The sequence below is a fragment of the Anas platyrhynchos genome, chromosome 2, assembly GCF_047663525.1.
Source record: "Anas platyrhynchos isolate ZD024472 breed Pekin duck chromosome 2, IASCAAS_PekinDuck_T2T, whole genome shotgun sequence".
In the NCBI taxonomy this organism is placed as follows: Eukaryota; Metazoa; Chordata; class Aves; order Anseriformes; family Anatidae; genus Anas; species Anas platyrhynchos.
Window position 1 is genome coordinate 4,141,688 of NC_092588.1, and position 25,059 is coordinate 4,166,746.

General features: G+C 37.2%; 1 protein-coding gene across 12 annotated transcripts in view; it reads left to right on the forward strand.

Moving 5' to 3' along the window:
- PTK2 (protein tyrosine kinase 2) overlaps positions 1–25,059 on the forward strand; it is a 191,708-nt gene that overhangs the window by 102,308 nt on the left and 64,341 nt on the right. For all 12 annotated transcript variants that reach the window (XM_072034273.1, XM_072034274.1, XM_072034275.1 and 9 more), the window contains 7 exons: positions 11,150–11,229; positions 12,789–12,851; positions 17,590–17,644; positions 21,374–21,514; positions 22,236–22,313; positions 23,309–23,416; positions 24,582–24,699. In XM_072034273.1, the coding sequence (XP_071890374.1) occupies positions 11,150–11,229; positions 12,789–12,851; positions 17,590–17,644; positions 21,374–21,514; positions 22,236–22,313; positions 23,309–23,416; positions 24,582–24,699 (643 nt within the window). The remainder of the gene's footprint in view (positions 1–11,149; positions 11,230–12,788; positions 12,852–17,589; positions 17,645–21,373; positions 21,515–22,235; positions 22,314–23,308; positions 23,417–24,581; positions 24,700–25,059) is intronic.

Below are 25,059 nucleotides of genomic sequence, written 5' to 3' on the forward strand. Positions count from 1 at the left end.
CCGCCTGCCTTTGATTGTGGGACAAGAGCCTGCCCATGGTTATCCTTGAATAACATGTTAGGCCCCAGTAATTGGAGCTGGTTTATCCCTTGATGAAAAGGGAAAAAGCATCTGGATGAGAGTGGGGGGTAACCAGCTCTTGGGCATCAGCTGTCCCATTGTTGCCGTCCCTGTGCTTCCAACAGATTTGTAACTTTTGGGGGCTTTTAGATCCCAAAGAATAGGAAAAAGTCATTTTTATAAATGTACAAATTTTGTCTATGCTGTCTTTTATAGTTCATGGCATGGAGCTGCCCTGGAGGTGTCCATTTATCGGAGAAAGGAGACCGTAGGACTTGTTTTGGGTTTGATTTTTAAAATGAGGCAAAGTTTATGTAATGCATAAGAGGAGGAATTGCAAGCAGAAGGAGGGTGAGCTCAAAGTTAGGGCAGCTACACGATACTCTGGAAAGACAGAGCTGAATTTGCTTCACTTGGCAATTGCAGTGCAGGTTTGTTTTCATAAGAAATGGCATCCCTTTCAAAAAAAAATGGAAAAGAAGCACTGGTAGTTTTCTGATTTAAAAAAAAAATAAATCTGTATTATAAAGAAAAATGAGATGGTTTCTTGTAGGCAATGGGATTTTTTGGTCCTGTTGTAGCATTTGTGAAGATAAAGTTACCAGTTTAAATGCATTTCCTTAAATGAAATTTCCTTAAATTAAAATTCTCTCTTTATTTGAGAGAAATATATGCAAATAAAATGCCATTTTTATAATCTGTCCCCCAACATTTTGGGGGAAACAAAAGAGATTTTTAAGTTGGGACAATTGCTATAATAACAACTAAAGTTTTATAAGGCTTTGGTGCATGAGATATAATTTAAAGTGCAGGCTGGGAATTAGACTCTTTAACCTAATTAGATACCAGCATCTCTTATACTGTAATAAAAATAGGGGAGACCTAAAGCAAATGACTTTGATAGTAAAAGCGTTGTAGAGAATCAAGGACATACGAGGAAAAAGCTTGCATTGTTCCTTATATTAGCAGCCTGTTGGAAATAAAATAAAATCCTTCAAGAAGAGTTAATGGTTGACACACAAAACTGTGCCCTAAGGCGAACTGTAATAAATGTAAGAATTGCAGCTGCTTAGAAAGTGGAAAGATAAATCTAAGTGAACATCACCTGTCTGCTCTTTACAGCTTGTAAAAGTAATTATGAGCGAGGTACCCTTTACAGGGGTCGGTTTCTTGAAATTGCTGAAATTCACAATTCCTCATAAAGTACTCATTTTTTCCCTATAACGGCTGATTTACGGTCTTGTAACTGCGCCGATGTTCTTGCAGGTCCTGCTGTTTGTTCGGGTGCATCCCTGCTTCTGCATCTTCCAAATGTTCCGTGTCAAACGTCTGCTTTCTGTTAGCAGGGCCGTGTGCCAGGAATGTGAAACATGCTTGTGTTCCTAAATCCTTCTTCACTAGTCGAGCGCAGCCTGAAGGAAAAGGACGTCTTTGATTTTAAACTTCCACCTGTCAACAGAAGTGGAGAAAATAGTGCTTGTGGTGGGCTTGCTTTCGGTCGTATGTGAGTGGCTGTTAACTTGAAAATAGCACGGATTTTCGTGTATTGGTGCGTGTGTGCATCTTTCCCAGTGTCCTGAACAAAATGGCATTGTGATGAGCGGGTTAGGGTGTAAATAACATCCCTCAGACAACCGAAATGTAAATCGCATTGATCCTTGGACTCGTTTGATCTGGAAAAGCAAAGTCGTGTGTCGGAGGGGAGGGCTATGAAATGAGCTGTTAGCAAGGCGTGCTTAGTAGGTTGAGTGCTCTATGGCTCCCAAGTGTATAGTCCTACTTTATCGAAGATCTCCGAGCAGCAGTGGATATTGCGGTGACATCTGGAGATCAGCCCTCTCTGACAGAAGGGATCATTTTTAGCCATTCTGTCCCAAACAATGCCTCGTCAGAAGTTGCTTTTTTTTTTTTCCTCTTTTCTCCCTACCTCTAATGCCCTTATTATTAACAGAGGAGCTTCCAAAATTAGTTAGAGATGTCAAAGATCACCTCTAGATAATGTAGAGACTGTGACCTTGGAAGATGAAGAGGAGGAGCAGCTGAGGGCAGATGGCAAATGAATGTTATCCTGACACCGAATCTGTGCTTTTAGCTCCACGAGAAAAGGTTTGAAGCCTTAATTTTCCCTAATGTAGCCTTAGTTTCTATAATAAGTCTAATATTATCAGATGGGTAAATAGGGGTAGTGAGCTCCCGCATATGCCTTTTCCTCCTGTGTGCATTTTAAAGTCTACCATTATGATTATTAAGGAGGCTCCTAAAATACTGATGACATTAGAAGCCTGCTTTGGGTTTTTGTGCATATGGTACTTCATTTAAAGCAGATGAGGCACAAATCTTGGAGGGTTAATTTTGCATAAGATTTCTGAAGCTATAGCAATGTGGGTTGGGGCCTTACTCTCAAGGCAAAGTTGTATCTCAGTTTGATTATTTTGGCTCTGCAGTGCAGTGCCATCTCCTTTTGCAGTCTTGTGATTATAAACAATTACAGAGCAGGACATTTCCACATTCATCTAATGCTTTATCTCTCCCAGGATGTGCTACAGCTTTTTGGCAGTCTATTTTACGTTGCACAGCAGATTACAACCGAAAACACACAATATTTGAGATGATTATTTCTGGTAGGAAGAGCGGTGACATGGATTGTGGTGGACTTAGGTGGGCTACCTGCAGTAAGTAGGAAATAAAACACGATCTGAATATGAACACTGAGTAAGTTGGTTAATTTTTAATGCCAGGTTTCAGAGAAAAGAAATGTATGTGCTTCGCTTTTTGTCATGGGCATATAACTAGCTGCTGAAGATGAGCTTTGCAGACTGATGCATTGATGTATTCTGGACCTGAACACCTTTCAGAAACTTAAAACCTTTAAATGCAGGAACTAGAACACACCTAGGCTGTTAAAAAGAACAAATAATTATTGTAAGTAGAAGAAGAGAAGGAGGAGAGTTGTGTTTGTTAACACAGATATCACTAACCAACCACAGGTACTAATTTCTGAATGACAAACATAAAAACACCAGCTGAAAATCCGTGGACAGAACACATTGCCTAAGGAGAAAGTGATGTAATTTAATTTTTGTCTTCCACGCTTCGTTAAACTACTCTAATGACAACTCCTGTGCTGCCTACTAAATGGGAGTGCAAAAGACAATTGGTACCCCCAAAAAACATATATAAAAATAAAATTAAAAACCTAAGTTGTAAAAGTAGGTCACACGCAGTGAAAGTATAGCAGGAGAAATAGATTGCTTAATTTTAAACTGTCCTGAAAAATTGGATATTATCCTGTGGGAAATGCCTTGGTAACATTAAATGAGATGGGAGAGCCAGCGCAGAGGCTAATTATTGGTATTTGCTCGTTTTTAGCCAGCTTTTGATAGCATTGTAAGTAAGGAATATTCACAGTTTTTAATACCTGAAAACAAAACTCAATAGAAAGTTTGATAATTGTATTTTATAGTGTTTTTTTAGGATATAAACAAATTTAAACCGAAAGTATATTGTTAAGACATAAGTAGTAGGCTCTTTTTTTTAAATTTCTAAACTCCTGGAAAGAGTTCAGTACTCAGTTCAGAGTGGTTTTACTCTTGTTCTTAATAAAGAAATCTCAATCCCACATGGTGTTTTTATGAACTGCACTGGCAGGATGGCTTGTCAGCCCGAGTGAACGTTGTTCTGAAATACTGCAGCTGCATCAAAAACTCGTGTGCAGAAAAATGAAGCAGATGGCTTTTGAAAGTAGCAGCTGGTATATAAAATACGGGACCCGTGATAGATTTCTTCTTAGATCATGTGTGCTAGCACAGGGCTATTCTCTAATTTCTCCGTCTTCACAAACATGGGCTTTCCCCTGTCTCCAATTTTTGTTTTTAATTGTACCAGCTGGAACCATTCATAGCTAGCCATTGAGATAGCTAGCAAAGTGCCAATTATTTCCTAGTAAATTTTGAGAAGTTTACAAGTTACACCACCAGTAATTTGTCCATTCATGGAAAAGATCAAATATTTTAAAAGTCTGACATCAGAAATGAAACTGGTCCAGAGAAACTGGGCTTTTTGTTTGCGTGCCTGTCTTGCTCGTGGAAAAAGCTTATGAGTTTGTGGTTTAATGTTCACTCCTTTTGTTATGATTTCACACTATCTTTGAACTTTTATTGTTAAAAAGACTTAAAAACCTAACAGATAACTGTGCTCTGGCCAACCAATGAAGAGTATTGGTGATAAAAATACATTGCTGAGAACAGAAGGTGAATATTGGTGAGGAAAAATAATAATAATAGTAATAATAATTTTAAAAGGGAATTCTAGCTGAATATCAGGACATTACTATGTCAAACATATTGTGGTTTAGGATTATGTTGGACTTTGACATTCTTGTTTGTTTTAAATGTTACTGCCCTTTCTAACCATATATTTATTGATAGGCAGTGTACATTGCGTGGGTTCTCAGTTTTGTTCCACCTTTTATTTTATCAGGGCCTGTAAAAGACTTTTTCCTACCTCTGAGAAGTGCATTTCTGCTTCGCACCGGTGGTTTTCTCATATTTCATCCCTTCATTGCAGTAGACTTTAGTTGTCATGAGCAAGAGCTTAAGAACATGAAGCATAGGTTGTGCTTAAATTCTTACTCAGCAGTCTGTGAGTGGGCAAATACAGGTACAGTAACGTTAACACTCAGATTGTAGTACTCATGGAGAAGTTTGAAGTAGTCTGAATTTCCTTTATACTACGTGATCCTTTACACCTGAAGTGTACACCTGCTTGCCCATAAACCTGATATAAACTTGTTGGAACATTTTCAAACAAATCCAAAGGAAGAGGTGGTTAAAGTCGACGCCGCAATTTGCAGCAAGAAATTCTTTTTTTCTTTATCCTCCTTTAAAATTTCTTTTCCAATACAGTTTCCTCTGCAAGGTCAGATAAGCACAGTGTGCAAGAATGGAAATTGTACGTGGAAACACAATTGTGTTACAGGCAACATAAACCAACGTAAAAGCATCATACCAGCTTAGCAGGAATACTTCAGAGGCTTCGTTGGGTTGGTAGAAGTTGGTATGGGTTGCTGCTTTGCTTTTTCGTGTTTGTCTTGTTGTTTTTCAAAATCAGGTCTGTGAGACTTATTTATCTAAATTAGTGTTCTCTTACAATCTAGGTAAATTAAATAATGTAAGCTAGGTAAATTAAATAGCATACTAGGCATTTTTCTGGTTTAGCTTTTGGAGAGTTCACATGTTGAGCCACTAAAATGGGGAAGAGAGCAACAGCAGCGAGACTTCACATCCTTGAGTAGTATGGAGATCTTGGTACATACTCTTCAGCCCTCCTCCAGGAGGATATATCTGAACTTCCAAGCCATAACTAGAGGTCTGCACATGTCTAGGAGGAGGGCAGTGCTGAGGGGGAACGTGAGTTTGGATATAACGGTATCATATTTGAGGGCAACAAAGATGATACGGGGCCTGGAGCGTCTTCCCTGTGAGGAAAGGCTGAGAGACCTGGGCCTGTTCAGCCTGGAGAAGAGAAGACTGAGAGGGGATCTCATCAATGTTTACAAATATCTTAACTGTGGGAGACAGAGGGATTTGGCCAACCTCTTTTCAGTGGCTTGTGGGGACAGCACAAGGGGCAGTGGCCACAAAATGGAGCCCAGGCAGTTCCACACCAACATGGGAAAGAACTTCTTCATGGTGAGGGTGACAGAGCACTGGGCCAGGCTGCCCAGGGAGGTTGTGGAGTCTCCTTCTCTGGAGATATTCAAGGCCTGTCTGGATGCCTACCTGGGCAGCCTGCTCTGAGGAACCTGCTTTGGCAGAGGGGTTGGCCCCGATGATTTTTCGAGGTCCCTTCCAACCCCTACAACTCTGTGATTCTGTGATATCTCCAAGGACCACAGATCAGGAGTTAGCTTTCCTCTTAATGTATTTCTGACTTGCTAATTACCAGGAAAAACTAGTCGAATTCATCTAATATGTCAAGAGTTGAATGTTTTGTGGTTTTTAGATATATTTTAGGCTTTCTGCTCTTAAGAATAAACACCTTTTTCTTTAAAAAAAAAAAATATCAAAAAACAACACAAAACCACTCATCTCATTTAACTTTATTAACAACAATAATAAAAGTCATAACTGAGCAAACACAAAAGACTTGGAGGAAAACTATTCGATTGCTTTGTGGCAGCACACTTAATTGCCATTGAATTCTCTCTTTTGTCTCTTCTATTTAATATTTGCTCGGCTCTTTCCTTGATGTTATGCAAAACATGCTGAAACTCTTGCAAGGTTCGTCTCCAGTCTGTGCGTGAGCTTCAGTTCATCCATGGATCTCGAAGAGAATAGGCAAGAAAAGGCGATAAGAGAAGTTTTCATTAATATTCTGGGAGCAGAAATCAAATCTACTTTTTTTTTTTTTTTTTTCCTTACTGAAATTTAAAGAAGAATGTGTGCAGACAGGTTTCTGAAAAAAGCAGGAATTTAATTCCTCCTATCAATTTATTACATTTGCTATCTCTAATACAATGTTGTTCGATCGAATTAGACCGCAAGATTATGGCTGTAGGCTTTCTGAAGTTTGTAGGACTTTGTACACTTGCCAAAGCTTAAAAATAAAAATAAACAGACGAATATGCAGCGCTTTATGATAATCAAGTGCAGCTCTTCATTTCTGTAAGAGGATGTCATAGCTGATTTTGTGAATGCTGACATTGGTCACTTGTGAAAATTGGAGTGATGTTTTTTTCCTGTGTTTCCATGTCCATTTGTATGCAGATAAAGGCATTTTTATTCGACTCTTCCAGTTGAATACTGGGGTGGCTTTGACGGACTTGAAACTCCACATCACCAAAGAACTTCAGAAAAAAAAAAAAAAGTACAGAAAACCTGCAGGCAAGAGTCTCTTTTGAGCTGAAATGTGAGGATATGGGAATATTCTTGATTTACTCCACCTCTGTGAAATATCCATGTTTGTCCTTCTCTTCCAGACTGGGATGTGCAAAACAGAAAACCTCCTTTTTTTCTGCTTGTCACACTAACGAAATTATGCAGTCAAGTAGGCAAATATCTGCCTGCCTATTAGAATACGGTGAAAATGCCTCACTTTTGTCTTGCAAATAAGCTGAGGATTTTCACAATGCTTATTTTTCCTGCCAAATTGTCGAGATCAGGAGGGCTTTTAAATTATTTTTGTGGAGTTCTGGTGCTTGTAGTTGCAGAGTCAGGCAGGGAAAACATGACTGGAATTTGTGAAAGCTCCCAAGCCAGAGGGCAAGGGGAAAGAAAACCCAAACGTTAAGTGTTTGGTTAATGTTGCATATTTATTTATGGACTACGAGTTACTTGAGGCTAGCAGCAGTTTTAAATTTGTTTGTATGAAACTGAAGATGTTCTTGAGCTGTTTAGTTTAACAAATGAATTAGTTCAGTACTGGGATCCGCCAGGCAATGAGCTGTGAAGATAAACGAATAAAAATTTGATCATCATATATTCTAGTAGCCTCAACTTAGCATCGTATCTGCAAGGGGAAATTTGGTATGTCAGTGTTGAGAAAATGCTTTGCCACAGGCAGGCCCTTTGTGGTGCGAAGGCCTTGAGGAAGGGGTAGGTAACAGCACCATGAAATCTGCTGGTGATGCAAAATTGTTGAAATGGTTCAAAAATGGATGTGTATTTTAACAAAATAATTAAAGGTGAGTGAGTTAGATGATGAATGGTTGATCTGGGTGGACATAAGGCAGGCTAGGTGAGGGATTTTGTGAACAGGTATGGTAGCGTCTTCAGGGAAGTAATTTGGACTATCCATAAAGGCGAATGCTTAGAAAAGGTGGGAGACTGAAATGAAAGGTTGTATTTAAAGTGCCATTAAAGTTCATTAAACCTCGTTATGGATGATATAAATGAGAAGTAAGTTGGTTATAGCTCTTCTTAACTTGATTCATTTCTGGAATACAGGCATCCATATAGGAAGTGAACTTACTTAGAGTTCACCTCTTCAGTTTGTCTCTTATTTTTCTTATATCCCCATGCAGACCTGCAGACTGGGAGTACCAGCCTGCTGTTTGCCATCTGTAGTACTGCAGAGGCTGGTTATGGTAGTAACACAGGAGTCTGAAAATTATATTCTCTATTTAAATGCTTTGAGCTTGGGACTGACAGCTTTAGTGCGGGACTGGATTCATAGCCCTACTGATGAACAGAAGTTCTGATTTAATTTTCTGTTTAAATACTTAGATTGTGCCACTGTCTAGATGGTACTTCTGGTTTAAAGTTGAACAAAACCTTGGAAACAGAAGATTTTCCCATGGAGGAATATTATACCATCGCACACAGGTGCAATTCTGCAGTAGAATGACGAGTGAACATAGATACTAGCCAAGAGAAGTACTGCTCAAAACCTTTTTTTTTTTCTTTTTTCTTTTTTTTGTCATTTACATACTTCTTCCTGCTTTGGCACTTCGTGATGCTGAGCAGTACAGGCTGGTGAGAAGTGCCCAAATTTCTTGATTTCCAAATACCTTGGACAGGTATTTGGAAAGAGCTTGGAGAGCTTGGAAAGGCTTTCTAATAACTTTGAGAAGCCTGGAGCTGACGGAGAGAGTCCAGCAAAGGGCCATGAGGATGATGAAGGGACCGGAGCATCTCTCCTGTGAGGAGAGGCTGAGAGCTGGGACTGCTCAGCCTAGAGAAGAGAAGGCTCAGGGGGATCTTAACCAGCATATATAAGAAATATTTCTTTTTACAGTGAGTACAATCTCATCCAGGCTCCCTTCTCCCATGGAAGGTTGGACCTGATGATCTTTGGAGGTCCCTTCCAGGACTTCAGGCTTCTATAAATACCTGAAGTGAGGGTGTAAAGAGGATGGAGCCAGGCTAAAATTCTAAATTTCCCATGCAGAAAGTATCTGCAGTGTCTTTGAAATGAATTGAATATATCCAGTCTATAAATATTAATAAGTAGATGGCGATATGACACATGTTGTAGATGGTATCTGTGGTCATATAACTGACCGTTCCTTCTAATTGATATATTTTTTTTTTTGTATATGACTTTGCAAATTAGATATTTCATTTCATTTGAGCAATGTCTGTTTACTTGGCTAATTCTTTGCACGGAAACCTTCATGCCTTTGAATGAAAATACAGAATCAAAACATCTCGACTTCCTGGAAGAGGCTTCTCTCCCCCCCAAGTTTGCATCACTTTCAGCCATTGTACTTATCAGATATACGCAGCCTGTGGTTTTTGGGTGCTGGGGTTTTTAACCTCTAATCAGATAAATCTTGGTAAATGTTACCAGCAAAACTCAAACAGGAATCAAATACAAGAGGGTTTTGTTTTGTTTTCCTGTAAACTTTATGAAGAAAGAAGTAGTCATTAATTCTGCGTATCTTGTGTATTACTACCATGGGAGCACAAAACACCGATTGTATTTCCATGTGTGTATATGCTTTGCAAACTACATAATGCTGAAGGACACTTAGTTAAGTCTTTAACTTCTTTCTAATTGTCAACTCTAATATGTTAGAATTGAATTAAGAACGATTAAAAACTCACTGTTTGGTCAATGTATTGAGTCCCAACGCAAGAAGCTTTTTCCTAATGTTACAGCTTTAGTAATAAACTGGGTAAGAGCAAGAATGTAGTTATCATATTCCTTTTTTACCATCTTTCAGCAACAAATTAAAAATGTTCTTGCACTTTATATCTAGGAAGATCTCCTGCATTTGTTGCACTTTAGTCTCGGGCTGGATCCAGCTGTTACACTGGTGGGGGGGCTGCTGCATGGTAATATTTTACTGGGCAGATGTTGCCTTGAGATGACCTCCAGCTGTTGCATCTGCTGCTGGATTTCCTTATCTTATAATCTATGAATTTCGTAGTGGTAGCAGTTTGAAATAGTTTTTCTTACAACTTGGAATCACTTAAAAAACATTGCTTGAAGTGTGTTTTTCTCACAGTGCGTAATGTCCTCTTTGATTTGCAGTTGTCATGTTGATATTTATGGTAATTCAGGACTTTCTGGAACAAGAGGCTTTAGGATCACAACAGCAGGTTTATGATCTCATGAGATAGAGCACAATATGAGCTATGAAAAAAAAGAAGTTATGCTTCTGTAAAATTTTTACTGGTGAAAAAGTGTCTGTTGTGTGCAAGATGGGGTTTGAAGAGTTAAGTTCTTCAGCACTAGTTCTGTTCCCTCTCCCTGTCCTTTTTATTAATAACTGTACAAATGACTTATCGCAGTGTTGTGAAAGTACTACCCCAAAAGTGCTCTTGCTACCTAGGCTGATGTTGGTAAATGAAACAGGTCCAGGACGCGCGGTGAGGCTTTGACCCACCATAGCCCATCCTGTTGAGCACTTGGCATGCTCCACGGCGCAGCAGTTGTGCATGGCAATTTATTCCTCTTCTCAACTGTCCACAGCTCACTTGGGGACACTGTGTGCCCCCAGTGTTCCAAATGCACTGGTTTGGCCCAACCATCCGCTTCAGGAGCCAAGACGATGGCCAAACATAGCATTTGGTTTCTCTGTTGGAGCACTCTCCTGGCCTGTTTGCTTTCCTACTGTAGATGGCACCCATCTACTTATACTTGTTTCTTCTTGTTGCTATTTCAGTCATTATTTCAAGTCAATACGGAATATAATTTTCACATGCCACTATTTTTACTTACAACTATTTTTATTTTCACAGCAATACGTGGATATTTAGATGTCTTGTGCACCTAGAAAATTAAAAACTGTAGACCAAAATGGTTCAAGAGTAGAGCACACATTGATGTATCTCAAAATCAGGGGTGACCGTGTGCTCAGCTACTTTGAAGATTTTCATTTAAATTAATAAAGCATAAGAAATATTGATGTAGATTATTTTTTTTTTTTTACCAAGTTCATTGCAGTTGAAATAAGTTTCTTACAAAAATGCAGCTCATTTGCGGATAATATAAATACGGCTTCTTTCTGTGCACTGTAAGTAAAGACTCCAAAAAGTTAAACCCAAGATAGGTTTATCCCAAAGATGTTTGGGCAGCATTTTCATCTGTATCAGCACTGAACTGATTTGTCTGTGATACGTACCTGCTTCTTTTGCTGTAGGTGAAAAATGACTATATGTTAGAAATAGCAGATCAAGTGGACCAGGAAATTGCTTTGAAACTTGGTTGCCTTGAAATCAGGTAAGCCGATAATTCCATTTATTATTCAGCATGTTTCTGGTAGAATATCTACATCAGTTTTGAAACTCTTTGTAGTTCATAGATATCTGGCCAATATAGCTGAATAAAACATCATCAGATGCTTTGCTACAAAATAGTTGGAAGACAAACTGAGTAGGCCACATTGTAACCGATTTCTGGTGATCTTTAGATTAAAATTATTTATAAAATTTTAATTACCTCTTGATATTGCCTTCTTGGGATGATTTTTTTTTATTTGAATAATCCAAAACCCTGTTGAGGACAATAATATACATTAAAAGAAAAATGCATCCATGGTTTTATTTAGCAAACAGTCTTGCCAATGTGCATCTATAAATAAGAATAAACATATAAATCCTACAGCTAAATAATGCTTAAGATAAATGCTGCTACCTTGTCTCTCTCCATTTACTCAGTTTTAATGCGCTGATTTCAAATGATTAAATCTTAGGGATTTGGGGGGGCGGGTTCTTGTCAACTGTATAGACAGCTGGAAAATAAAGATAAGTTTATCAGATTAATAGATCCTTGAGAGAGTTCCCAGCACAGCTTTTGAAATGCCTGTTTTGTTTTTTTGCTAATTTATGGAGAATTCACAGCCTGAAACATTTGCTTTAGTTACACTGTTGTCTCGCACAGGGACATTAGGAAAGTAGTAAAACTGATAAAAAAAAAAAATGGCAAATGTAAACTTCTTAGCACAGACTAAGTGTCCTTTGAACCGTAATTTTGCAAAATAAAACAGAATTTGGGTCTGTGAAATTGCCTGGGCGCTGTTAGGGAAAACCGCATGTCCTTGCTGTAAGTTTTGCTGGTAATCCCAGAGAAAACAAATTGTTTGTGTACCTGCACATCCTTCCACGCTGACACAACTACCAGTGCCTTATTTCAAAACATGTAATGAATATAATAATCCATGATTGCTTTGTCAGCCAAATCCCGCTTTCCATGGCTCTCATGGTAGCATGCTGTGGTTCTTCAGCATGTTTTCACCTCGGTGAGGCATTTCTAGTAGATCACTACTAAAACATTTATTTTAAGTCTTAGTGGCCCCACTTTGTCCTCTCCCTACAACAGCCACTCACTCTCACATTTTTTTATTTTTTGAGCTGGTGATTTGAACATCTCTGGATTGAAACTTCTGGCTCTTATCATTTGCCCCTTTCTCTGGTTCTCCCTGTTACGTGCCCAGACACAAGTAGTGTTCCAAAGGATGGAGATACTGGGAGGGGTGGAAAGAAGCTGCTGAAGGAGAGCTTAAATAGCTTCCTTCAAAAGTTAGGCTAGGTCAAAGTGGTTCTGAAAACGCAGTGCATGTAGTCCCATGCAATGTTCCTTACCTGAAATTATTTTGTCCCCCCCCAGAATTAAATCTGTTGTATTGAGTTAGGTTAATAAGGTACTGATACCTATATTTGAATTCATTCTGCAAATAGTTTCTAAGAATAAGTCTCTGAAAGATTTGACTGTGTTGATATTGTAGTTTTAAGTTGGGTTTTGCAATAATTGTTGCTTTCAAATGTTTTTCCTGCCTTCAGGAGATCCTATGGGGAGATGAGAGGCAATGCATTAGAAAAGAAGTCCAACTATGAAGTGTTAGAGTAAGTATTGTGTTCCAGCTGGAGTTTTGAACTGTTTCTTAATCACATAAATGAAATTCAGGTCCATAAAAGAAAGATTCCATTGTTATAGTTTATTTCATGAAGATTGTTGAGATTTTTGAGAGCATTAAATAAGAAAAGGTCGATGAAACCAACCAAAGTATGGAAGTAGGAACAGCACATTCAACTGCTATAGGGAAATAAAGTTGGAGTTGTTTGAACTCGATGGTGAGGCTTATTATGATCTTTTTTTTCAATTTTACTAGTGTCTGTAGGATCAACAAGTCTAGTTCTAAGGTGTGCTTGTTTCTAAATGATTTTCTGTGCGTGGCTGCATTCTTCAGTTGTGAGTAATCTGTGGTAATGTTTGAATTGCCCAAAACGCTTGAGGTATCATTTTTTCCTTTTATGTGCGAAGTAGGTGGACTTGCTGAATTGCAGTTAACAAGTTGATCATTTATTTAATGTATCACCGATTTCAAGATGACCAAGAAGCATCTTTATACTAAAATATTTTGGAGGATTAATCATGGTGTACAGTAGATTGGGCTCAGTCAAAAAAAAATCCAAATTCTGTAAAGTTTTAGGGATTGAAGATTTTTTTTTTTGAAGGTTTTATTTGTGTTAATTTAGTGGAACTGTGTTTCATACATATGTATTTCATTGAGCTCATCAATTATCTTTGTGAAAATATGTTCTACAGCATAACATAGAATTAGATGTAGCAATGAAGTCTGTATTTTTATTCTATTTTTAATAAGTGTGCTGACTTGTAGAGGAGTGATATTAAGAGTATTTTGGAGTATCAGTATTTTCTTCACAGTGAATATTTATAAGGTGTTTTGAGGAAACCATATAGTTTTAATGGGTAAAGATAAGTTGGGAATTGCCTGCTCGTTAGGCTGCAACGATAACAACCTCCTCAGATGCTCCACTCTAAACTTTCCCTATCTTCAGACTTCTTACTGCATATGGACCCTGCTGCATGTGCATACTGTGACAGGAGATTTTTCTGGTTAATTAATGCACCCAGTTGGTTGTACTGAACGCACAGCCAGGATTTTCTAGGTCCCCGTGTCTAACGTTGCCTTTTGAGCAAATTGATGAGACCTGAACTTTCAAAAATGGCCTCTAAGTTTGAATGCTACCAAATCTGGCATTTTTAGTTGAATGTCTTGGAGGAAGAGCAGAGCTCCCATATTGGCTTTTTGACTCTGCTTAGATTTGTTTGTGGTTGGAACCTGTGAATTAGTCTTCAGACGTAGATATTCCAGATTGAGTATGGTAGAGACAGCCTCGGTTTAAAAACCAAACTGTTTTCAATCTTTTTAAATGGAAAACAGTTGTTCTGCTGTTAATACAGAAGGATCAATTGAATTTATATAATGCTCCTCTGTTTGTGCAGCCATTCTGAAGTGCTGCTTTTGTTTGAATTATTTTTTTTTTTAATTCAGTTTTTTGTCATAGTCACCAGTAGAAAAGTGCTTTGTGAGGGAACTCATAACAAAATGAGAAAGGACTAATAAAGATGAACAGTATGAACTGTTAGAAAAGGCTAAAATACTATATAAAACTCAGGAAGAACTTGAGAATATTTAGACAGTTACTTGGCAACTCATGAAGTACAGATGTTAGTAATGAGGTTAATAACTTGGGAAGCAATGAGACAAAGGAAACAAGGGTTATAACAGATGACACAAGTATTAATTAAGAATTACAACAGGTAAGAGCTCCTGTAGGTCTCAGCATGGGGCTGCTTCCATTTTAACAATGACTTATCTCTTGCAATGCACGTGTTTTCCAAACAGTTACTCTTCTGGTAGGTTTTAACGTAATTGCTGCTGTGAAATCCAAGAAGAAAATGAAGCAAAACCATGATGTGCAAAATGGAAAAGCTTAATGCCATGAAAAAAAAAAACAATGTTGAATTGTGCACTTCAAGAAACAAAGTGTGTTTTGTATGGGATTCAGCTAGGAGAGATGGAGGATAAAAGCATCTTAAAGTGGCTGTAGATAATTATGAGGTTGTGAGAGTGTGCAAAAAGTGCCAGTGATCCCCAAAATGTACCCATTTGATCTTATCACCTTAATTAGCCTATAAAGGCTTTCTTATACAATTAATATTTATTTCTCAAGTGAGGCCTTTTGTTTCTTTCTCTTTTTTTTTTTTTTTGCTACTTTTAGTACTTCACGAGGCACTTAACCAGCTGAGCGCAATTTTTAAACAGCACTTTTTTGCATTCGGTGTGATTGCTTCTTGCCTGTCTTTGTCAGATGTCTATTTGATGTATATTCATCTTTGATCAGATTTTCAGACAAGACCAAATCTGGATGGGAAATAGTAGATAGAATCAAACTGTTAAGTAGCCTTTAATAGTTGGGCCTTCATGTAATGAAAGAAGAATTTTTTCATGATAAATGTGAAGCCTGTTAGTGTGGAACAGGGATAATTACAAGGATACAAATGGGAGCTATGTGAAGAAACAGCTGCATCCACAATTTTGTAAAGAGCATGTTGAAGTCTATTATGTTAATCTAACATTACTTTTTTGATGTAACTTTAATTGAGATGAAAAATAAAAATGAAGATGGGTCCTGCCTAGAGCCGCTTATCAGTATATGACAAGCAGTATCATCTATTTGCAGTTGGTGTTTTATTAATCCTATTGAAGTTTATACATGAAATAAAAATAATAATTTTGCATTTAAGTCCACAAGTAGGATGGAGTAGATGGGGTTAAACACAAAGCTGGTGAAACTGTATGAACAGGGATCTCCCTGCAAATTATTTCTTACTGGCAATCAGAAAATAGATGTTGGAGTTCTTAATAGGGAGGACTGATTTGTTGTGGTTTATCCCCACGTGGTGCAGCTGAGGAGGGAGAGGAAAGAGTTTGTAGGGTTGTTTAAAGAGCTGTTTGTGTGCTTCAGTTTATAATGCTTCTCTTATTTATAGGTACCCATCGTTTGTTGTTGACCTTGGCATTAAATCTCTGTGCTCCTTACATTAAATCCTCCTACAGTAAATAAATGTACAGTCTAACCTAGCATACTTTATTAACAAATTTAATTAAGAGCTGTGTTTCGTTGTATTCTGCATAAGAATTTCTTCCAAATTTGTTGCATGCAGACCTTACAAACCACACCTCCTAGCAGCCAGCTGAAACCGAATGGCACAGCCAGGTGTTGCAGTCCTGTTAAGATGAGTAATACAGGAGAGATGCAGAGTGCTTAATTTTTGAAAACACCATTTCTCTCTGAAACGCTTAATGGTAGACTAATATATTCCTTGTCAAAATGTCTTTGCATGTTATTTAGATGGTAATGGTGTGTTAGACTTAGTTAACTGTGTGGGATGATAAACCGCATATCATTTGCATTTGAGAAGAAACGCAGCAAAGGAATTAACATTTATGAAAGTTTTATCATCTTTCAGCTTACTGTCATTGCACAGATGCCAGTGTTCACTGCTGTGCGTGAACATTCTGCTCCTCTTGGTGGAGGATGTTTTTAGTATGTTTTATAAAATTCTAGACTAGTCTTTAGAGAGCTTTAAAAATACCCCGCTTTATTATTTTGAGCAAGCTTTTTATATTGACTTTAATTTTGGCTTTTTTCTTGTGCCGTTAGGCAGCAGTGAATGTATACTATATTTCTCAAGCTGGCTAACGGCTTTGCCAAATGTAAAAATTCCAGTTACGTGTCTGATTCTGCAAAGCATGCAGTCATGGAAAGCCATCATACTCATTTCAGAAGCAGAATACAGTCTTTGTTTAAAAAAGGTTGCAACCTTTTGATCTTTTTTTTTTTTAATAAAGTTGTCACTAATACCTTTGAGAGGCAAGGATTTAAGTCCTTTTCCTATTTACATTTTTTTCTTTCAATTTTTCCTTTTTGTAATGCAAATTTCCTGCTAATGTGTATACAACTTGTCTCTGGCCATGCAGTATTTGATGTACCTGCCTGTATAATGATTTCTTTCAGCACCAACACCACCAGCATCTAAGCTCTTTTTTAATTGTAGTGATACATATATATGTTAAACATAAGGTAGGTGCAGGACACCTAAGCCACAAAAATATTCAATCCTTGTGGATGACTGAGCCTCTTTGTAAGTGATGTAATTTGGTCGCTTGATGTAATTTAGTTTGCAGAAGCCAAGCTCACAGATTTAGGATCCTGACATACGGATGCAAGAAGTGAGATTATTTGCAATAAAAAAAGCTGGAAATTCTATCATTAGATGCTCAATGTGAGGAAAAAGTGACAGTAGAAATTCAAAGATGTAAATTACGTTTTATATGGGTAACATAGTAGTGGAAAGACTGTCAGAATGCCTGCTGAGCTGATAGCACAAGAGGTCCTCTTCTTTATATTGCATCTTCTACTTAATTCCAATAGCTGTTTGTTAGAATTTGTCCTTTTTGTATTACCCCTTGCTCAGCTGATAAAGCTGTAAGACTGTTTTTTCAATATTCTGTAAGTTATTAGAACATGTACACTTAACAGTTTTTATTACCAAAACTTCTCTGTGCCTAAGGCAACATTTCAAATGATATTCTTTCCACATCAGGTACCTGTTATAAATGTGTAATCCTTTTGAGTTTAAAGTAGCAATGCTGCTACTTGCTGCAGAGTGCACCTGTTTAAAAAAATAAATTAAAAAAGACTTCCTGAGAAACAGCAATACAGTATCTGACATTTTATTTTATTAAAATATATGTGCTTTTTTTTTCAGGAAAGATGTTGGTTTACGACGATTTTTTCCGAAGAGTTTGCTAGATTCAGTGAAGGTAATTTTAATTCCTCTCAACTCTATGTCACTTTAAAAAATAAAAATAAAAAAGCTGTTTCAGAAATCTGAAAGCGGCATGATTAATTTCAATATATAGCCATAAGTGAGTTGGTGTGTAGTTGTAACTATCTTGCTGAAAAAATATCAAAGCTGTCTATCAAGTTGGTAGGGCTTATATCCATATAGCCAAGGATAAGCATGCAACTGGAAGGACTGATAGAGATTTACGTGGCCCTGCTGAGCTGATGTGAGAGAGGTACACCTCTACCTCTCCAGCCTGGTGGACAAAAGCTCAAAACGAGTTCTCAGATTCCCTGGTATCAAATAACTTATTTTCTGAAAGAGAAATGAGACTTCTGGAGAAGGAGGATGGGGATATTAAAAAAAAAAAAAAGTCATATAAAGGCATATTTTTAGTGTCAGCTTGATGAACCAAATCCTGCCTTCCTTGCTCAAGACTGCAACCGACTCATTCGAGGAAGATTTCCAGCAATTTCCATTTATGTTAATCCTCGTTGAGACTATAAACGTTAGTCAGATCTCACTTCCATTGAAGTCCATATGTTCCCAGAGTAAAAAATGCAAATTTTTTCCAACATGTTCTGAAAAGGTGGGGAGGGGAGGCAATGTTAAGAATGGTCACCATGAAGTCGTACAGCTGTAGCAGTCTTGATATGGTTGCCGTGGTAAAATGCATCTGTTGTTCATATATGCAAATATAAATCATAAATGGTTATTTTAGAGCTGCTCTTGGTAAGCAGTGATGTTTTTGTAGAGGAGTTACTAATAGAATTTAACTTCAGATATAGAAAGTTTATTCATTGTTAATTAAATGGGAGGATAAACAGCAAAGGTCCTGTCATGAAGGGGTTTTGTTTCAAAAGACTTCTGAACATCAGAAACTAATGAAGTCAAGTGGATTTAAGTAATCCCTCTGCATTTAAATTCAAGCAATTATCTGAAGCTGGAGGGAGATATTGTGGTGAAAGGCTCCAGACCCAAATGAATGAATAACTACCTTGAAAAATGTTATTAGGGAGCCAGAAAACTGACCAACAAAAGAAGATTGCTCTTTAGAAATTATGAAATGGAGAAAATAACAGAAAGAAGTAGCAGGAATTGCCAGAAGGTGAAGTTGGGTAGAAACTTGCAAAGACATGAAAAAATATTGGATGTCTGAAGCAAGGGAAGGAAAACCAGGTCTGCTTTTTAATGCAAATGAAATCCCTATGAAAAATAATTTAGGATGCGTTCAAATAATTAAATGACTAACTTTGTGAAGACCAATAGTTTTGAACTGGCAGGCAAAGAAGGGCTCCTGATGGCCATGAAATGCAAAAAAAAAAAGTGTTTCTCTCCATTAGGGAGGTAGAATTACAGCATCGTGCAGTGCTAATGAAATTTGTTGATATATCCATCTCGATATATCATGTATGTGGAAACCACAGGATAAAAATGCTACTTACACTAAACCAACAGTGGGCGGGGGGAATGAATATAAACCAGATTCTTTTTAGTTTGTAGATTTTCTCCCACTCTAGAGCATGCCCTGAGAAGTAACAGAGGAAAAAAATGTTCTTATGAACTATTTTAAGAGCAATTTTTTAATGCATTTCTCTTGAAATGAATTCATTTGCAGGTATTTCTCATGTCTTTTTTTGTTGTGGATTAGGTTGTGTTTTTTTTTCTGACTTCCTATGTTTACACTTTATTAATGATCTGAAGTTAAGGTGAAGATTATATGCAGGTAGCAAGTCATCTTCATTGACTTAAAAGAACCAAATAATACTTCCCCTTACGCCTTGAAGTCAAGATAAAGTAGGGCAGTGAATTAAATCATGGGCAGAATAATCTATCTTTCACAAACTGCATGGCTGAACTACTTGGGACAAGCAGATTTTTTTTCTTATTATTCCTGGTCTTTATCAGCTGTCCAGGTAAGGCTATGGTCTTAAGTTCCCTAATACCAGTTTTCGCTATAAAAAAGGGAGCTAACCTCCATTACGTAGGAAAATGTAGAGGCACAGGAGGGTCTGGTATTCCTGAGTGCTGACGGCTCTGGGTGCAGTATGGGGGAGCCACTTTTTGTCCTGCCCAGCATCCTCAACTTGGCAGAGGAATGGTTCAAACAACAGTTGGTAGAAGGTTCTGCTATACAGACAGGGTAATTTGACAAAACGGCAGGTTTCTCTGTTCACTTTATGACATAAAGCTTACTTGCTAATCTGAGTTGTTTGGTGTTTTTTTTTCCATCTACATATGCATTGGTCCAAAACTCATCATCATTTTGTATGTGAATACGCAGCACCATTAGATCACTGCTGTAATGCTCTTTTCTTAATGCTACTTTTTAAAAAATCTGCCTATTTAGAGTGGATGTTCTTTAAAGGAATCCTAAAAATTAATGCTTAAGCTGACTGGAAGTACTAATGGCAAAAGAAAGTTTATATTTGAGCAGAGCCTGGAGCTGTTTCAGGCAATGTGAAAGAATGAAGACCCTTAGTGCTGTTACGACAGGGAAGTTAGATACGTTTTGGTAGAGGAACAATGGAAATTCCTGTTTTAACCTTGACATGTGGCAAAAATAAACACGGTTTTACATTTTACTATTCGTGTTAGTTGGAAGATATACCAGAAATAGGTGTTACCAAAGGTAATTTTTGGCAGTGATGAAACCCCAAGTTACTTACATGTATGCTACTTAAATAGCATCGTCATGCTCTTATAATGAGGACAGATGAGAGAAGCTCCTGGACATTTTTTGGGTGTTTTCTGGTGGCTAGTCAGGATGTTTTCATTTGGGATTCTTGATTGTTTGTTCTATTTTGGGGTGTATTAAAGAGATTGCATCTCAGATTGCTTTCATTGTGATATGGATGGCAGCAATCCAAGGGATATGTATTACATACAGGCAAATATTTCACTTCGTAGGTCTTTGTTTAGTTACCCATTTAAAAAAAAAATGTGGTTGCTTGAAAATCTGCTTGGATCCTCTACATGCTTTGTGGCAGGACGTGTAACAGGTGTCTTGCTCCATCTCATTGTCCCAAATGGTGTGGCTATTAGAAGAATGATTGGTACTGCTCTGTCAAAGTGGTTCTTTCTGTCCTGGAAAGAGTTACTAAAATGATATGTAATACAGTTTAAATATTTTACTTTTAAATTTAAATATTTATTTTACTTTTTACATTAGTTTACTTTTTTCTTTTTTTTAATATGAAAGTTATTTTGCATGTTACTAGACTTTAAGAATCCAGTACATACTGGATAGTCTAAGATACTTGAATGGAGAGATTAAGATTCAGCTACAGCTGAGGTATTCATACCAGATAGGAGAATGGTGATTTAAATTTAAGGCAAATAATAAGGTTTAGGGTCCTGATAGCAGTACTTTTCTGTTGGTAGACAGTTAAGATGTTGGGAGAAGTGAGGAATGTAGAAGAAATAGTTCCTGCAAAGGTTAATGTCTTGTCTTTTGCTGTAATTTAATCAAAACAGTATTAGCTAGAGATTCCTTTTGTAAAGTATAGCAGAAATAATCTTATTCCCAAGAAGAATTCTTAAGGAAAAAACATTATTTATATTTTGAAGCTCTTTTTTTTTTCTTGAGAATTTTCAGGGTATCGTATGAAAGGAATTCTTAGTGACACTAAGTGAATGAGACTCTTAAAATGCACCATCACTGACTAGATTTAAAATAATGACTCTTTACAATTTTCATGCACAGGCCAAAACACTACGAAAATTAATCCAACAAACGTTTCGACAATTTGCCAACCTTAATAGAGAAGAAAGTATTTTGAAATTCTTTGAGATCCTCTCTCCGGTGTATAGGTTTGACAAGGAATGCTTCAAATGTGCTCTCGGTGTAAGTAGAAGAATGCAAGTCACCAGAATATGTGTTGTAGTTACAAGCTAAATTGATTTTGCTTAGTTCTACAGTTAAATGCTTGTTTAGTTCATCTTTTGATGTAGAGAAGAGTCCTTGGATTTCGTTAACAACAAACTATATTTATTGATTTTATTTGGAACTTTCTCAGTTGACTGTTAAAAAGCACCATTTCATAATAGGGTAAGAATTGTACCTTATTAGATGTTGTTATTGGTGCTTCATTTGTGAAAATTGAGTAGTCATTAACATGGTTTCCTGAGGAAATGAGACTCCTCAGCTGCTTCTGTTTTGTAAATTTTCCTCTGCTGGCTTTTAATCTCTACCAATTTCAAACAAATTTTGCGAAGGGGACCTTAAGTCTGCAAACTTTGTGAAAATAGATACTCAAGTAGAAATTAGAACATGAACATCAATGTCCATGAGGAGAGAAAAGGAAATAAAGGAAACATTCAGTTCTCATGTAGACCTAAGATAAAACACATGGCAACTCACTCTGCGTAGAACAGATCCCCAGGAAACTCGTCATTAGGAGTTTTGCTACTTATAGAATGACTTGATTTTAATATATTTTAAAATGTTTGAAAAGTTTCGAAGCTTCTGGAGATTAATTAATCACTAAAAACTGTAAGGATAATGTGGGAAGATAGTGTTCCATTAAACACACTGAAATTCTACTCTTTCTCCTTCGATTCTGAAGTCAAGCTGGATTATTTCGGTGGAGCTGGCAATTGGCCCAGAAGAGGGAATCAGCTACCTTACAGACAAGGGCGCAAATGTAAGTCTACTTCTGGTTTCTTCTCTCTGTTACTGAGTTAACAGCCATGGCCTGTTGTGAATTGAACTTGACACAAAGAGGAATGGCAACTCTAATCTTTGAAATAAACTCAAAAGAGCTGGGAAATTCAACGTACAAAGCTATTACTCAGATATTAAGTCATGATTTGGGATGGAGAAAAACATAATTAAGTGGAGAGAGTGTCAGTCTTTACCACTGAATTTTTTAGTTTTATTTTTTAACCCAGTGAAGTGCTCACTTAAGGAGTTTGAAGCATTTGTGGTTACTTTTTTTTAACAATGAAACATGTAAATTATTTTAAATTATTTTCTCCTTTCTTCAGGAGGTTGTGTAAGTGAAGAGCTTATTGATCAGTGTTTAGCATTGGTGCAGTCATCGCTGGCTTATTTCTGGTTTTTGGCTTATTTTGTGCTCCTAACAGCCTTGCTATTGCCTGATGTTGGCCATGTTACAGTATTGCCTGTACACCTTCATGGTGTAAGCTTGTTTGGACAGGTTCTTTATCAAAGTGTCTGGGACATCTTCAGTCATGATACAAGTTAAGCCAACTTCTGTTGAAAATCATTCAAAGGTAGCAAAAAGATTTAGAGATCAGCTAAAAATAAACCTCTTACAGCCATTTGATGATATGTAACTGTGCTCTGAGTGCAGATACCATGTTGGTATAACCTGTTGAGTTTTCAGTCTTGCCCTCCAAGACGTTTTTTCCACTATGTACTTTAGCAAGTGCCTAGAGTTACTCAACAGTGACCTCTGTAGGCAAACTTGGTGCTTGGTTTCATTTGGTAGCTACTTTTGCATATTTGTAGATACTGTTATGCAAAGCCCAATGAAACTAGAAACAGAGGAACAGGCTTCTAAAAGTGTAATTTGGAGATCAAATTACATGAAAAAAAATAATATACATATGTGTCAGGAGTGAAGCCAAGGTATTTTGCTTTAATTTGAATTTTGTTTCCATTGCCTTTTTGTAGCCAACTCACCTGGCAGATTTTAATCAAGTGCAAACTATTCAGTATTCAAACAGTGAAGACAAGGACAGAAAAGGGATGTTGCAACTCAAGATAGCAGGTGCACCTGAGGTATGATTCTTGTTGTGATAAGCTTGCTATCTTTGGTTTTCCTTAAATAAAATAAATGAAATTAGTGTACTCTAATTAAAACACTCTGTTAATATTACTTTTCTTCTGGTCTGTAACTTCATTCTGATTTTTTCTACTGTCAATGTAGTTGACAAATACATTGCACTAAAAGTATATGCTATGTTTGCACGTGTGTTTAATCTGGGGACAGCCTAACTACATATGCATACAGAGACTTCAGATATCATTAAACTTTCTTGCTCCTCCTGTAGTTACAGCCCATGCATTATATTTTGAATTTTGCATTCCAGGCATTCTGTATAGTTGTTTGATTTTTCTTGTGCTTTAAGAGGGAAGGGAAGTTGAGTGTGAGTATTCATTACTCATAAAGCTCATTACATGCTTTTTGTTCTGCATCTGGTACTTGTATACTCTGATATTTGTAAATGAGGTTTAATTTGAAAATACTAACTCTGAAGTGCATCTTAATAGTAGCCTGCATATATATATATATGATGCTATGCACTGAAGAGGAAACTGAGCAATTTCACTTTTGTGAAAAGGGAAGTATAAAAGAGAGAAAATCTGTTTTCCTCATAGTACAAGAGGAAGAGCTGGAAGGGAAATCAAATCCTTTTCTTGGTCCCGTACACAGGAAAACAGTCACTGTGATACAGAAGCATTGGGGGCAAGTTGGCAAATCTGTGCAGAGGAGGATGAATATTGGAGTTATTAAAATTAATAGTTTGCCTGTATGTCTCATCTCCTTCTCAGTTTCTTCCCTTTGTCGGTTTAATTTCAATTTATTTTGAGTTTGGAGAGGTAACTTTTTAGGGTAAAAAATAAATTTCTGCAAAAGGATGGGGAAAAAATTGTAATGAAGAGTGGTTGACTAAAAGTTTGCCTAGCAAGTGTTTTAATAAATCCATGTTATTCTTAGATTTAAGTGGAAGGTTTTATCAGCTGTACTTTCTAAATCTTTTGTTTTAAATTTGCTACATTAAAGGTAAAGCAAGAATCTGATATTTCTGTACTCACCCACTTTTTTCTGTGGACTGTTTGTGAGTGTATGTAAAGTTCTGATGCAATGACACATCTGTTCTACTCAGTGCTTGCAACTACAATAATCCCTCTTTGTTGCTGCCTTGTTTTTCTTCTTCTCTAGCCTCTGACAGTGACAGCACCATCCTTAACCATTGCAGAGAACATGGCTGACTTGATAGACGGATATTGCCGACTGGTGAATGGAGCCACGCAATCTTTTATTATCAGGCCACAGAAAGGTAAGGAGGTGTTTCATTCTGGTAGTGGCTATTCTCTTACCTACTGATAGACTATCTTGCACTTGAACAGAAGACCCAGGGTAGTTTCAAAATCCTCATTTGGAGACTGTTGTCTTTCTCGAAGGAAGCTTAAGGTATTTTTGTTAAGGCAAACACTGACAGTCAATGTCACACCATTGAAAATTACTTAATAACTGATAATTTAGATTGTTTTCCAGTAGTCGCTGCTTTACAGCATTCTGAACCTAACTAACAGAAGTAAGCAAACTGTAAATAAAGGCAGCCCTAACAAGAACCTGTTACCTTGAAATACAACACCCTAATATTCAAGTGGAAATTCGCAGAGGTTGGTTAAAATAC